This window comes from Nerophis lumbriciformis, linkage group LG20 (genome assembly GCF_033978685.3).
Source record: "Nerophis lumbriciformis linkage group LG20, RoL_Nlum_v2.1, whole genome shotgun sequence".
NCBI lineage: Eukaryota > Metazoa > Chordata > Actinopteri > Syngnathiformes > Syngnathidae > Nerophis > Nerophis lumbriciformis.
In genome coordinates this window covers 7,764,233-7,781,472 of record NC_084567.2, presented here as the reverse complement: position 1 = coordinate 7,781,472, position 17,240 = coordinate 7,764,233, and the positions used below count along the sequence as shown (strand labels likewise).

Sequence of the window (17,240 nt, the reverse complement as noted above, 5' to 3'; positions counted from 1 at the left end):
GAATCTTTCATCCTGGCTCAAATTAATGGGGTAATCGTCGCTTTCTCGGTCCCAATCGCTCTCGCTGCTGGTGTAAACAATGGGGAAATGTGAGGAGACTTTCAACTTGTGACGTCACGCTACTTCCGGTACAGGCAAGGCTTTTTTTTATCAGCGACCAAAAGTTGCGAACTTTATCGTCGTTCTATACTAAATCCTTTCAGCAAAAATATGGCAATATCGCGAAATGATCAAGTATGACACATAGAATGGATCTGCTATCCCCGTTTAAATTTAAAAAATTCATTTCAGTAGGCCTTTAAAAGTTTTAATTCTAACTCGCGTCATTTTAGATACCAAATTAGGACCTATGTTAAAAGCATCATACTGCAGTTCCCTAATAGACCACCGGCGACGATTGTGGAAATGATGTCACTTGACCCAACAGGAAAATGGATGATCTGACGAAAACCGTATTTTTCGGACGATAAAGCGCACTTAAAATCCTTTCATTTTCTCAAAAATTGACAGTGCGCCTTATAACCTGGTGCGCCTAATGTACGGAATAATTCTGGTTGTGCTTATCGACGTCGAAGCAATTATATTTGGTACATGGTGTAATTATAAGTGTGACCAGTAGATGGCAGTAACACATAAGAGATATGTGTCGACTGCAATATGACGCCAGTAAACAACACCAAAAATGTAAATGTTCCATTGAAAATAAAGAACATTACACACGACACTGTAAAATCTGTCAAAATGTTTTAGTCTGACTTTGAAGCCACACCGCTTGATGGATTGTCGGCCCATTATGGCTACCATAATCAGTCTATGGTGTGTGTATAAGGACCGCAAAATGGCACCCATTAGCAGACATATTATCTGGCGTCTTGTTTCACAATATCATGCAAAACCAACTTTTCTGACCTTCTGGTACCTGCTGATGTGTATTTGGGATCTGCATGAGTCCTGAAAATGTGTGCACTTCCGCCAATGTAGTCCGTGCCGGTGCCGTAGTCGATAAGCTTCTTCTTTTCCTCTATCTTCTTGTTATGGGACATTCATCCTCTGCTGTTGCCATTTCTAATATAAAGTAGTGTAAAGTTCTAACTTATATCTCGCTATGGAAGCCCTAAAAACTACCAGTGTAGTGGGTTTACATTAGTTCCGGTCGGACGGTTTTTCACGGGACACATTTCCGGCGTTGTTGTTGCACTAGTGAGCCACGGATGAGGAGATGCAACTGTGTTGTTGATTGAAGTAAAGTCTGAATGTCATTAAAGGGGAACATTATCACCAGACCTATGTAAGCGTCAATATATACCTTGATGTTGCAGAAAAAAGACCATATATTTTTTTAATCGATTTCCGAACTCTAAATGGGTGAATTTTGGCGAATTAAACGCCTTTCTAATATTCGCTCTCGGAGCGATGACGTCGCAACGTGACATCACATCGGGAAGCAATCCGCCATTTTCTCAAACACCGAGTCAAATCAGCTCTGTTATTTTCCGTTTTTTCGACTGTTTTCCGTACCTTGGAGACATCATGCCTCGTCGGTGTGTTGTCGGAGGGTGTAACAACACGAACAGGGACGGATTCAAGTTGCACCAGTGGCCCAAAGATGCGAAAGTGGCAAGAAATTGGACGTTTGTTCCGCACACTTTACCGACGAAAGCTATGCTACGACAGAGATGGCAAGAATGTGTGGATATCCTGCGACACTCAAAGCAGATGCATTTCCAACGATAAAGTCAAAGAAATCTGCCGCCAGACCCCCATTGAATCTGCCGGATTGTGTGAGCAATTCAGGGACAAAGGACCTCAGTAGCACGGCAAGCAATGGCAGCAGTTTGTTCCCGCAGACGAGCGAGCTAAACCCCCTGGATGTCTTGGCTCACACCGTCCCGAAGATGATCAAGAGAAGAATATCGACCCTAGCTTCCCTGGCCTGCTGACATGAGGGTATGTCTACAGAATATATTAATTGATGAAAATTGGGCTGTCTGCACTCTCAAAGTGCATGTTGTTGCCAAATGTATTTCATATGCTGTAAACCTAGTTCATAGTTGTTAGTTTCCTTTAATGCCAAACAAACACATACCAATCGTTGGTTAGAAGGTGATCGCCGAATTCATCCTCGCTTTCTCCCGTGTCGCTGGCTGTCGTGTCGTTTTCGTCGGTTTCGCTTGCATACGGTACAAACCGATATGGCTCAATAGCTTCAGTTTCTTCTTCAATTTCGTTTTCGCTACCTGCCTCCACACTACAACCATCCGTTTCAATACCGTATTTTCCGCACTATTAGCCGCACCTAAAAACCACAAATTTACTCAAAAGCTGACAGTGCGGCTTTTAACCCGGTGTGCTTTATATATGGATTAATATTAAGATTAATTTTCATAAAGTTTCGGTCTCGTAACTACGGTAAACAGCCGCAATCTTTTTTCCCCGTAGAAGAGGAAGTGCTTCTTCTTCTACGCAAGCAACCGCCAAGGTAAGCACCCGCCCCCATAGAACAGGAAGCGCTTCTTCTTCTACTGTAAGCAACCACCCGCCCGCGTAGAAGTAGAAAAAGCGCGCGGATATTACCGTACGTTTCATTTCCTTTGTGTGTTTACATCTGTAAAGACCACAAAATGGCTCCTACTAAGCGACAGGGATCCGGTTCATGAAAAGACGCAATCTCTCCATCCGCACACGGACTACTATTTCACAGCAACTGCCTAAAGACTTTCAAGAAAAGCTGGCTACTTTCCGTGCATATTGTAAAAACAAGATAGCTGAAAAAAAGATCCGGCCAGAGAACATTATCAACATGGACGAGGTTCCACTGACTTTTGATATTCCTGTGAACCGCACTGTGGATACAACGGGAGCACGTACGGTGAATATTCGCACCACAGGGAATGAGAAGTCATCCTTCACTGTGGTTCTAGCTTGCCATGCTAATGGCCAGAAACTTCCACCCGTGGTGATATTCAAAAGGAAGACCTTGCCAAAAGAGACCTTTCCAGCCGGCGTCATCATAAAAGCTAACTCGAAGGGATGGATGAAGAAAAGATGAGCGAGTGGTTAAGGTAAGTTTAAGTTTACGCGAAGAGGCCGGGTGGCTTTTTTCACGCAGCTCCGTCCATGTTGATATACGATTCCATGCGCGCCCACATCACGCTGGTTTTAATATATTATTGAAGTTTGACTGACCTATTTGACTGTTTTTTTGACATTCCTTTAGCGCAGTTAGATGCGGCTTACAACACGGGGCGGCTTATAGGTGGACAAAGTTTTGAAATATGCCGTTCATTGAAGGCGCGGCTTATAACCCAGGGCGCCTTGTGGTGCGGAAAATACGGTATATGCGTAATCTGTTGAATCGCTTAAGCCGCTGAAATCCGAGTCTGAATCCGAGCTAATGTCGCTATATCTTGCTGTTCTTTCCACCATGTTTGTTTGTATTCACTATGTGACGTCACAGGAAAATGGACGGGTGTTTATAACGATGGTTAAAATCAGGCACTTTGAAGCTTTTTTTAGGGATATTGCGTGATGGGTAAAATTTTGAAAAAAAATTCGAAAAATATAATAAGCCACTGGGAACTGATTTTTAATGGTTTTAACCCTACTGAAATTGTGATAATGTTCCCCTTTAAAACAGTTAGCTCCATCTTTTGACACTTCTTCCATTCCCGTCCTTGCACGCTACAACAAAGATGACGGGGAGAAGACGCTGTCGAAGGTGAGCCACGTAAAGAAGACCGCCCACAAAACGGCGCATCCGGAAACGACTGTCAGAAAGCGACTTGACGATGATCTGTAAAACATCATCTATGCAACATTTTGACCAAAGAACTACCAATACATGTTATGTAGACCACAAGGAAGTCTTTTACATTCAGAAAAAAATCATCAGCTTTAATGCGCCTTATAATCCGGTGCGCCTTTTTATGAAAAAAGACCTGAATAGACCCGCTCATCGGCAGTGCGCCTTATAATCCGGTGCGCCCTATGGTCCAGAAAATACGGTACTTTGATTTCTTTCGACTAAAAGTTCCCTTTCACTTTCTAAAATTAAAAGGGAACAATAAAAAGGTTGTAGATAGAATTATACGACCGAACATGGACTGAAGTACTGGAAAGGGTTCGCACATCATCAGTGTGTGCTCGAAGCGCTCTTAATCCATTTAAGTGGTGCATCTTGTGCATTAATTCACGGCCAAATTAGCTAAACTCCTCCCACAAATTAGCCCAAGGTGCGACAGGTGTAAGGCGATGGCTGCAACGCTGTCTCACATTCTTTTCAGCCGGGCATTTTTGAATCGCCATCAACCGTTATCTGAGTTAAAATGGAGTCTTACCAGACGTAATATAGTACCTGTCAGAATAATTGTATCTAAGTTATCACAAAACTTTGTGTTGCCAAGAGTTCCCGGCGAGAAGACAAAAAAGGTCTTTGATCCTACCAAGAAGAAGGCTTGTAAAACTCCACTGTGTAGGATGGGAAGCAACATGAAGGCGTTCTGTTTCTTTGATGTATCGTAATTCACAGAAAGATTTTGTCTTGACCCGAGAACTAGGAAGCAGGACCAGACTCCCCTCCAGGCGACCTTTTCTTTGAACTGTTTTACGACCTTTTCTTTGAACCGTTTTGTAATCAAAGGTGATGGCTGTTTACGACCCCCCTCCCATAGAAACAGCTGTTGCCATGTAATCAGGGAAAGTCATAATAAAAGAGGAGGCGTACAATCTTTCATCAGAGCGTGGTGACACTGTACAATAATAATAATTCTGTCTCTGTTTGATTCCTTGCTTCTTGTCTTGTTTAATAGATGTAATAAGTGTTTGAACCTTACAGTACCAACTGGGGGGCACAGGATAATCTCATTTACTACGTTACTGTTATTGTATATTTTAGACAATTTATTGAAAACGATAAGGAATATTGACATTCATTTTGTATATTATTTTATATACAATTTAAAATACGAAATTCTCATATCAACAGGATACAAATGACTATATTAGGATTATCCAAATGACAAAGCACCTAATTGGATTCACATTATATTTTATGGAGAAATTGTTTCCGTTTTTGTATGATTTGTATTCAATTATTGCACAGGTGTCAAACTCAAGACCCGAGGGCCAAATCTGGCCCGCCACATTATTTTATGTGGCCCGCGAAAGCCTGGAAATAATATGTGTTAGTAAAATGTTTAATATTTTTTTTACTAAATATATTTGTTATTTCCCTTTTGACATTAAAAATCATGTACTATATGCAGTTGCATATCTTTTAAAATTAAATATAATCGAAATGAAAATATTATATTATCATGTATTCCAAAAATATTTTTTGTTAAAATAAAGATAAATAGTGTACTTAAATATCTGCTTGACTTGTGATTTCAAAACAAATTATCAATCAAATTGTAGACTGTAAAATTGACAACAGATTTTACGGTTATATACCGTAAAAATATAATGTACCGTACTGAGTTTTTTACCGTAAATTCAACTTTGGTACTGTTTTTTTCCATATACAGTAAGACACTAAAACATTACGAACACATTAAAACAAGATTTTACGTTAAAAAAAAATGGCAGCTCTGTAGCTTGAATTTTACTACTAAAAACAGTGGTGTTGTTTCTCCATTTGTTCTATTTTTTTATATACTGTAAAAAAAAAACACTGCGTTTACTATAAAATTCTGATGAATGAGCTCCCAGTTTTTAAAGTATTTTTTTTATTTTTTTTGCAGCTAATGTTGAAAAATTATATTGTTAATGTGCCACTCAAACGCTTCCGTTGGGAGGTGTTTAGGGCACGTCCGACCGGTAGGAGGCCACGGGGAAGACCCAGGACACGTTGGGAAGACTATGTCCCCCGGTTGTCCTGGGAACGCCTCGGGATCCCCCCCGGGAGGAGCTGGACGAAGTGGCTGGGGAGAGGGAAGTCTGGGTTTCCCTGCTTAGGCTGCTGCCCCCGCGACCTGACCTCAGATAAGCGGAAGAAAATGGATGGATGGATGTATTATACATTTACATGAATATATTCATATATTACTCATTGTTAAAAGCGACCCTCTGAGGGCAACCATAACTGTGATGTGGCCCTCAACGAAAACCAGTTTGACATTCCTGAATTCTTGGATCGGATTACTAACGAAAACTGGGGGTTTTTGATTGATTGAAACGTTTCAAGTGAGGGTTGGACTCCGCCAAGGCTGCCCTTTGTCACAGATTCTGTTCATAACTTTTATGGACAGAATTTCTAGGCGCAGTCAAGGCGTTGAGGGGATCCTGTTTGGTGGCTGCAGGATTAGGTCTCTGCTTTTTGCAGATGATGTGGTCCTGATGGCGTCACCTGGCCAGGATCTTCAGCTCTCACTGGATCGGTTTGCAGCTGAGTGTGAAGCGACTGGGATGAGAACCAGCACCTCCAAGTCTGAGTCCATGGTTCTCGCCCGGAAAAGGGTGGAGTGCCATCTCCGGGTTGGGGAGGAGATCTTGCCCCAAATGGAGGAGCTCAAGTACCTTGGAGTCTTGTTCACGAGTGAGGGAAGAGTGGATCGTGAGATCGACAGGCGGATCGGTGCGGCGTCTTCAATAATGCGGACGCTGTATCGATCTGTTGTGGTGAAGAAGGAGCTGAGCCGGAAGGCAAAGCTCTCAATTTACCGGTCGATCTACGTTCCCATCCTCACCTATGGTCATGAGCTTTGGGTTAAAACCGAAAGAACAAGATCACGGGTACAAGCGGCCAAAATGAGTTTCCTCCGCCGGGTGGCGGGTCTCTCCCTTAGAGATAGGGTGAGAAGCTCTGTCACCCGGGGGGGAGCTCAAAGTAAAGCCGCTGCTCCTCCACATCGAGAGGAGCCAGATGAGGTGGTTCGGGCATCTGGTCAGGATGCCACCCGAACGCCTCCCTAGAGAGGTGTTTAGGGCACGTCCGACCGGTAGGAGGCCACAGGGAAGACCCAGGACACCTTGGGAAGACTATGTCTCCCGGCTGGCCTGGGAACGCCTCAGGATCCCCTGGGAAGAGCTGGACGAAGTGGCTGGGGAGAGGGAAGTCTGGGCTTCCCTGCTTAGGCTGCTGCCCCCGCGACCCGACCTCGGATAAGTGGGAGAAGTTGGATGGATGGATGGATTGAAACTTGTATTAGTAGATTGCACAGTACAGTACATATTCCGTACAATTGACCACTAAATTGGTAACACCTGAATAAGTTTTTCAACTTGCTGAGATAGGCTCCAGCACCCCCCACGACCCTAAAAGGGACAAGCGGTAGAAAATGGATGGATGGAACTTGTTTAAGTCAGGGTCCACGTTAATCAATTCATGGTAGAACTATATACTATCAGCAGAGGTGGGTAGTGACGCGCTACATTTACTCCGTTACATCTACTTGAGTAACTTTTGGGATAAATTGTACTTCTAAGAGTAGTTTTAATGCAACATACTTTTACTTGAGTATATTTATAGAGAAGAAACGCTAGTTTTACTCTGCTACTTTTACTCTGCTACTTTTATCTACATTCAGCTCGCTACTCGCTACTAATTTTTATCGATCTGTTAATGCACGCTTTGTTTGTTTTGGTCTGTCAGACAGACCCTCATAGTGCCTGCGTTTCAACAAATACAGTCACTGGTGACGTTCACTCCGTTCCACCAATCAGATGCAGTCACTGGTGACGTTGGACCAATCAAACAGACCTGACTTAAACAAGTTGAAAAACTTATTGGGGTGTTACCATTTAGTGGTCAATTGTACGGAATATGTACTGTACTGTGCAATCTACTAATAAAAGTTCCAATCAATCAATCAAAAGTGTGAAGGAAAAAATACCCTTTTTTATTTCAACCGTACATCCCGTCAAAAGCCTAAAGACTGACCGCACAGTTCCTGTCTTCACAATAAAAGTGCCGCTCCATCGCGTCTGCGCTTTCAAAATAAGAGTCTCCGAAAGCCAGCGCAAACAACCTAGCAAGCTACGGAGTTTGCCGCCAATGTATTTCTTGTAAAGTGTATAAAAACGAATATGGAAGCTGGACAAATAAGATGCCAAAAACCAACCACTTTCATGTAGTATTAGACAGAAAGGAGGAACTTTTTTTCTCCTCCATTTGAAATCGTGGACGTTTGTCATCACTACTGTCTGATTACAATCAATGCAAGTCATCAGAATCAGGTAATACACCAACTAATATTCTTGTCTTCATGAAAGAAAGAAATCTATATGTGTTAAACATGCATGTATATTCATTAAAACACCTTTAACACATACTTGCCAACCTTGAGACCTCCGATTTCGGGAGGTGGGGGGCGGGGGGCGGGGGGCGGGGGCGTGGTTGGGGGCGGGGCGTGGTTAAGAGGGGAGGAGTATATTTACAGCTAGGATTCACCAAGTCAAGTATTTCATATATAAGAATTACTAAGTCAAGTATTTCTAATATATATATATATATATATATATATATATATATATATATATATATATATATATATATATATATATAAAAGAAATACTTGAATTGCAGTGTTCATTTATTTACACATATACACACACATAACACTCATCTACTCATTGTTGAGTTATGGGTTGAATTGTCCATCCTTGTTCTATTTGTCACTATTTTTCTAACCATGCTGAACGCCCTCACTAATGATGTGCTGTGTGGCACGCAAAAAGTGCTTTCATCAAATGCACTAGATGGCAGTATTGTCCTGTTTAAGAGTGTCACAACATTGCTGTTTACGGCAGACGAACTGCTTTACGGTAGACGAAATGCTGTTGTTGTGTGTTGTTACTGCGCTGGGAGGACGTTAATGAAACTGCCTAACAATAAACCCACATAAGAAACCAAGAACTCGCCCTCGATCATTCTACAGTTATAACGTGATTGGGCAGGTATGCTGTTTATATTGTGTGCCTGAATTTCGGGAGATTTTCGGGAGAAAATTTGTCCTGGGAGGTTTTCGGGAGAGGCGCTGAATTTCGGGAGTCTCCCGGAAAATCAATAATAAGCTAAATAAATAAATATAAATTATATACTGTATATATCAATGTATGTATATATATATATATATATATATATATATAAAAAATCTCCTGATGATTGAGGGAACCCCCCCTCATGAAACAGGCCTGTAGAGATGAAATAGTCTTGTGATTTGTTTCCCCACACATACATATATATATATACATATATATATATATATATATATATATATATATATATATATATATATATATATATATGTGTGTGTGTGTGTGTGTATGTTACTCATCAGTTACTCAGTACTTGAGTAGTTTTTTCACAACATACTAAATATTTGGGTGACTACTCCTTACTTTTACTTGAGTAATACATCTCTAAAGTAACAGTACTCTTACTTGAGTACAATTTCTGGTTACTCTACCCACATCTGACTATCAGCATAACACAGTCCTCACACAAGTTAATCATCGGAGTATATGGGGGGTTAGGTTAAGTTGCTATCAGCTACTTATTTATTTAGTCCCAAGTTATTGATAAAAATGTCCACGTTCGAAGAATGAAAATATAATGAGATTTTGACTTTATGCAATTTAATAACTTTTTTTTTTAAATGCAACATTGTTCAAAAAAGTCGGATAATTCCTCGTCACTGCTCTTTTCGGAGATTACGATAGCTTTCAAAAATACGTTGTTGGAAACTTTAACTCTCTCACCTTCGTCTTTCGTCTTTATCTCCGTTGGTGATTTGCTGGAAGTTTCTGATTCTCTTTCATGTTCTCTTTTAGCGGACGTCGCCATCTTAGCATAGCAGTAGTCGTCCATCTTCTATCACGTCTTCAATCTTCACTTCACATATCGCTCCATCGCTTCAAACCCGATTTCCGTTCCACGGGCTTTGGAAAAGACAGATCCTGTGATATCTGATGCTGTATTTGAATCTATATATCCGTAAGATCGCAAATGCGAAACTTCCCTGAAAAAGCCACGTCGCTCACTCCGCCATCTTGCTCTTTTCCGCCTTGCAGCCTCAGCCATAGACGTCACACGTGAATAGATTACTCACATGAATAGATGCCGCATTGGGTGCTGGGGCGCAGGAAGGTCGGCCGCCATCTTGAACCGGTCTTCTACTCCTCTTTGAGCAGCAGAAAGAACACGATGGCAGAGTATTGTGCGACGTGTTCTTGTGCAAATCGGTGGACCGTGGAGAATCGGTCACGGGGGATTACTTTTCACATGTAAGAGGGAACATTATTATTATTATTATTATTATTATTATTATTATTATTATTATTATTATTATTATTATTATTATTAACATCCCAGAACAAGCTAGTCAGATTACTTCTAGACCTCCACCCCAGATCACACCTCACTCCTACCCACTTCTCCAAAGTGGGCTGGCTCAGGGTGGAGGACAGAGTAAAACAACTTGCACTGAGCCTAGTCTATAAAATCCGCTACACCTCCCTGATACCAAAGTACATGTCAAACTACTTCCTTAACGTAAATGACCGCCATAACCACAACACCAGGGGGAGCTCCACTAACCACGTTAAACCCAGATTCCGAACTAACAAAGGTCTTAACTCATTCTCTTTCTATGCCACATCAATGTGGAATGCGCGCCCAACAGGTGTAAAAGAAAGGGCATCTCTATCCTCCTTCAAAACCACACTAAAAGTACACCTCCAGGTGTGTTGTCTGTCTATTAGTAAATAATGCAGACGAGGCGTGTTGGCTGAGTTCTAAACGTTTACTCATAAAGCGTGCTCATAACAACATTCTAGCTGCAGGCATGGCCACATTCCACCTTCTGGGCTACCGCGCATGCTCATCATTCCTGTTGCATGCTGGGTAGTGTAGTTCTTATATTCCCTGGCACATAACATCACACCAGGCAACTTCAACCCTAAACTAACACCCTCCCTTCCACATCCTACCTCCCCGGATTGTTAATAACCAAATGTAAATAATCAAATGTAGATACTTTTTCTTATGCTTTCTGATCTCTCTCTCTCTCTCTCTCTATGTCCACTACTTTCTGTACATATCTTACCAAGTCAGACCTACACTGTTTCAATATACATTTCTCTGATGATACAATTGTTGATGACTGAAGTGATGATAACAACCAAACCAAACCCCCCACCCCCCTTTCCACATCCCACACCCCGGATTGTAAATAATGTAAATAATTCAATGTATATACTCTGATGATTATCTTGTGTAATGACTGTATTACATACTTGCCAACCCTCCCGGATTTTCCGGGAGACTCCCGAAATTCAGCGCCGCTCCCGAAAACCTCCCAGGACAAATTTTCTCCCGAAAATCTCCCAAAATTCAGGCGGAGCTGGAAGCCACGCCCCCTCCAGCTCCATGCAGACCTGAGTGACGTGTCAACAGCCTGTATTCACGTCTGCTTTCCCACAATATAAACAGCGTGCCTGCCCAAACACATTATAACTGTAGAATGATCGATGGCGAGTTCTTGGTTTCTTATGTGGGTTTATTGTTAGGCAGTTTCATTAACGTCCCTTCAGCGCGGTAACAACACACTACAACAGCAGTCATGTTTTATTCTACCATAAAGCAGTTCGTCTGCCGTAAACAGCAATGTTGTTGTAATATATTGAGTTGGAGGCAATAAACAGGCGAGGTGATGAAGTACATCTCTTTACTGTAAACTTCAGAACAGACTCACACACTTGACGTCAGGTGCGCAACACCACGTAAATCGTTGGCCAACCTAAAAGTAACCCCAGTACGCTATAGCAAACATTCACCAGGAGATGGCAACAGACAAACATAGATCACTCTATTACATTTCTCCCCTTTTAGAAATGTAGAAGTTACTCAAAATAAATATACAACCCAACCAAAAAATGCAGCAGCTCAATTAAAAAACTGTACTTAAGCCACATTCTTTTCTTTTTTTTTAGTACTGAACTCTTAACCCTCATTTGTAAACAATAACATGCTTATTATACAAACAGTATTTGTACACCTTTAACACAGATTTTTATACTGTCTTCAGAGATTCAGTTTTTTTGGTGGTACTCGAAACCTTTCTGGGTACCTGCGAAAGGGTGTTCAGCATGGTTAGAAAAATAGTGACAGAGAATAGACAAGGATGGACAATTCAACCCTTAACTCAACAATGAGTAGATGAGTGTTATGTGTGTGTATATGTGTAAATATATGAACACTGAAATTCAAGTATTTATTTTATATATATATATATATATATATATATATATATATATATATATATATATATATATATATATATATATATATCAAATAAAATAAATATATATATAGCTAGAATTCACTGAAAGTCAAGTATTTCTTATATATATATATATATATGTATATATATATATATATATATATATATATATATATATATATATATATATATATATATATATATATATATATATATACATATATATATATATATATATATATATATATATATATATACATATATATATATATATACATATATATATATATATATGTATATAATAAAATAAATATATATATAGCTAGAATTCACTGAAAGTCATGTATTTCTTATATATATATATATATATATGTATATAATAAAATAAATATATATATAGCTAGAATTCACTGAAAGTCAAGTATTTCTTATATATATATATATATATATATATATATATATATATATATATATATATATATATATATATATATATATATATATATATATATATATAATAAAATAAATATATATATATAGCTAGAATTCACTGAAAGTCAAGTATTTCTTATATATATATATATATATATATACATATATATATATATATATATATACATATATATATATATATATATATATATATATATATATATATATATATATATATATATATATATATATATATATATATATATATATATATATGTGAGACCTCCGATTTCGGGAGGTGGGGCGGGGGCGTGTTTGGGGGCGTGGCTAAGAGGGGAGGAGTATATTTACAGCTAGAATTCAATCACCAAGTCAAGTATTTCTTATATATATATATATATATATACAGTGCCGGCCCAAGCCTCCATGGGGCCCTAAGCAAAATTTGATTTTGGGGCCCTCTATTTCTGCCAATAATATATAAATAATATATAAACTCATTGCGGCTCTGGCAGTGTTGTTTACATTATCCTATTGTCAGCCTGGCATGTCTTTACAAATGACATGTCGTTTATAAAGATATGGGGGTGGCCCAGTTAAGAACATAAATAATACCAATGAATGAACGAATGATGTCCAGAGTGCCACATATGGTTCCTAATCTTAAAATGTAGAAAACATTCAGCTACAAGAGTGGCCTGGGGTTGAACAGTCCAAGTGATAAAGCTTTGTATTTACAGTAAAAGTGTCATCTTGTCTCATCAGTCTTGTACATATTAGTCTTTAATTACTAGTTTATATTTTTAGTTAATTGTTCATATTTAATGTTTACTTTGTACAAAGAGAGCGCAGTCTACTGAAGTTAAATTCCATGTGTGTTAAACATAACTGGACAATAAAGCTGATTCTGATTCACTTTATTATTTTTGGTAACAAAAACCTGAAACAGCAATGTGCAAAAATGTTGACCTAAAATTGTGTTTTTGTACAATAATATATCTTTGATCATTTAGAAATCATCAGTCAGACTCGTACATGCAAAAAATAAAAAATAAAATTTTTTTGTTAATTGCTTTTGGGGGCCCCCTGGTGGCCGCGGGGCCCCAAGCAAGCGCTTAGTACGCTTATGCCTTGGGCCGGCTCTGTATATATATATATATATATATATATATATATATATATATATATATATATATATATATATATATATATATGAAATACTTGAAATATATATATATATATATATATATATATATATATATATATGAAACACTTGACTTGGTGATTGAATTCTAGCTGTAAATATACTCCTCCCCTCTTAGCCACGTCCCCAAACACTGTGGAATTTTGCGATGAAAACAGACGACTCAATAGCTGGCCACCATGCTGTCCCAAACTGTCCTCCACAATCCGTGACGTCACACGCTGATGTCATCATGTCATGCCTTCTGATCTCTCTCTCTCTCTCTCTCTCTCTCTCTCTCTCTCTCTCTCTGCCACTACTTGCTGTCCATATCCTACCAAGTCAGACCTACACTGTTCCAATATCCATTTCTCTGTTCTCAATTGTTGATGACTGATAATAACAACCAACCCCCCCCCCCCCCCCCCCACCTTTGGCCCCGGATTGTAAATAATGTAAATAATTCAATGTGATTATCTTGTGTGATGACTGTATTATGATGATAGTATATATCTGTATCATGAATCGATTTAAGTGGACCCCGACTTAAACAAGTTGAAAAACTTATTCGGGTGTTACCATTTAGTGGTCAATTGTACGGAATATGTACTTCACTGTGCAACCTACTAATAAAAGTCTCAATCAATTAATCAATCAAAACCGAGACTTTATTTGTCATTTTTCTTAACACTGACTTAGATTACAACAGACACAATAATGCTTTAAAATAGGGATGTCCGATAATATCGGAATGCCAATATTATTGGCCGATAAATGCTTTAAAATGTAGTATCGGAAATTATCGGAATGGGTTTCAAAATTATCGGTATCGGTTTCAAAAAGTAAAATGTATGACTTTTTAAAACACCGTTGTGACACATGGACGTAGGGAGAAGTACAGAGCACCAATAAACCTTAAAGGCACTGCCTTTGCGTGCAGGCCCAATCACATATTATCTACGGCTTTTCACATACAAAAGTGAATGTAAGGCATACTTGGTTAACAGCCATACAGGTCACACTGAGGGTGGCCGTATAAACAACTTTAACACTGTTACAAATATGCGCCACACTGTGAACCCACACCAAACAAGAATGACAAACACATTCCGGGAGAACATCCGCACCGTAACACAACATAAACACAACAGCACAAATACCCAGAACCCCTTGCAAAACTAACTCTTCCGGGACGCTACAATATACACCCCCCGCTACCACCTACCCCCCCCCCCCCCCCCCCCACCTCAACCCCGCCCACCTCAACCTCCTCATGTCCTAAATTCCAAGCTGCTGTTTTGAGCCATGTTAAAAAAAAGATTGCACTTTGTGACTTCAATAATAAATATGGCAGTGCCATGTTGGCATTTTTTTCCATAACTTGAGTTGATTTATTTTGGAAAACCTTGTTACATTGTTTAATGCATCCAGCGGGGCATCACAACAAAATTAGGCATAATAATGTGTTAATTCCACGACTGTATATATCGGCATCGGTTGATATCGGAATCGGTTATTAAGAGTTGGGCAATATCAGAATATTGGACATCCGCAAAAAAAAGCCATTATCGGATATCTCTACTGTAAAACAAATATTATTAATATAACACTGACCAACAATTTATTTTCCAAAAATGTACATGTGATTCACCAACAGCAAACTAGCTGTCATGTCTTATAATGCATACAGCTCCTATTTAATTCAATCAGAGCATCATATTTTAACTATGATACATTCTGGAGACAATTGATGTCTTTATACGCTTTGTTTTGGGTGTAATTCTGTATTGTCTCTGTTTTCCATGAAAGGCGGCTGTTCAGTGCCTCTCCCGAAAATCTCCCGGGACAACCATTCTCCCGAATTTCTCCCAATTTCCAGCCGGACTTAAGGCACGCCCACTCCAGGTTGTGCGGACCTGAGTGAGGACAGCCTGTCGTCACGTCCGCTTTTCCTCCATACAAACAGCGTGCCGGCCCAGTCACGTTATAACATCTACGGCTTTTGGAGAGTGCACAACTGCACTCACAACAAGAAGGAGACGAAGAAGAGACAGTCGTGGCGACGACGAGTGACAGTCAGAGAATAGAACGAAGATGGACAATTCAACCCTAAACTCACTCCTTTCCTGCAAATTAAATTTCACAGATGCTGCCTGGAATAGAGTGATCTAAGTTGTTTGTTGCCATCTCCTGGTGAATGTTGGGTATAGTGTTCTGTGGTTACTTTTCGGTTGGCCAACGGTTTACGTTGTATTGCGCACCCTGACGGCAAGTGTGGGAGTCGGTTCTGAAGTATGAAATAAAGAGACCTAACTTCATCACCTCGCCTGGTTATTGACTCCAACCCAGAATATTACACTGCCCATACCTATGCTCCTTCAAAGGCTGTGCTACTGGCTGCAAAGCATTGCACTTTCAAATACAACAATGAGTAGAGGAGTGTTATGTGTGTGTATATGTGTAAATAAATGAACACTGAAATTCAAGTATTTATTTTATTTATATGTATGTATATATATAATAAACTACATATATATATATATTCACTGAAAGTCAAGTATATATATATATAAGAAATACTTGAATTTCACTGAATTCTAGCTATAAATATACTCCTCCCCCTTAACCCCGCCCCCGGCCCCGCCCACCCCAACACCGCCCACCTAACCCCCCGACCCCACCAATCTCCCCAATTCGGAGGTCTCAAGGTTGGCAAGTATGGTTTTAGCTGATATAAAGACTTTCAGGTGTTTATATATGTTTATGTTTAAGTATTTGGCAGACGCTTTTATCCAAAGCGACATACATAAAAAATACATATAAAACAATCACTGTAAACATTATCATTTAAGGGAAGAATGTAATACAAAATATCAATACAAAGTGTCAAGACGGTCAATTTTAGTGGACCCCGACTTAAACAAGTTGAAAAACTTATTCGGGTGTTGCCATTTAGTGGTCAATTGTACGGAACATGTACTGTACTGTGCAATCTACTAATAAAAGTTTCAATCAATCAATCAAACGGAATAAACTCTCTGCTGCTGCAGCAACAGAGATACAGTCTATAAGATATATAGATATTTAATGTATTCATACATTGTTTATGTATGTATATATAACATACTTGCCAACCTTGAGACCTCTGATTTTGGGAGGTGGGGGGGGGGGGGGGGGGGGGGGGGGTCGGGGGTGGTCGTGGTTGGGGTGGGGGCGTGGTTGGGGGCGTGGTTAAGAGGGGAGGAGTATATTTACAGCTAGAATTCACCAAGTATATATAAGAAATACTTGACTTTCAGTGAATTCTAGCTATATATATATATACTTTTTATTTTATTTTATTTTATATATATATATATATATATATATATATATATATATATATATATATATATATATATATA

General features: G+C 39.3%; 2 protein-coding genes across 3 annotated transcripts in view; one reads left to right on the top strand and one right to left on the bottom strand.

Moving 5' to 3' along the window:
• Window positions 1-10,039, bottom strand: part of LOC133619291 (uncharacterized) — a 169,559-nt gene extending 159,520 nt beyond the window's left edge. The window contains exon 1 of one of the 2 annotated variants that reach the window (XM_061980257.2): window positions 9,700-10,039. In XM_061980257.2, the coding sequence (XP_061836241.1) occupies window positions 9,700-9,808 (109 nt within the window). In that variant the 5' untranslated portion in view covers window positions 9,809-10,039. The remainder of the gene's footprint in view (window positions 1-9,699) is intronic. The other variant, XM_061980254.1, reaches the window with a different exon arrangement.
• Window positions 1-17,240, top strand: part of LOC133619315 (uncharacterized) — a 329,516-nt gene that overhangs the window by 243,621 nt on the left and 68,655 nt on the right. The gene's annotated exons all lie outside the window — the stretch shown is intronic.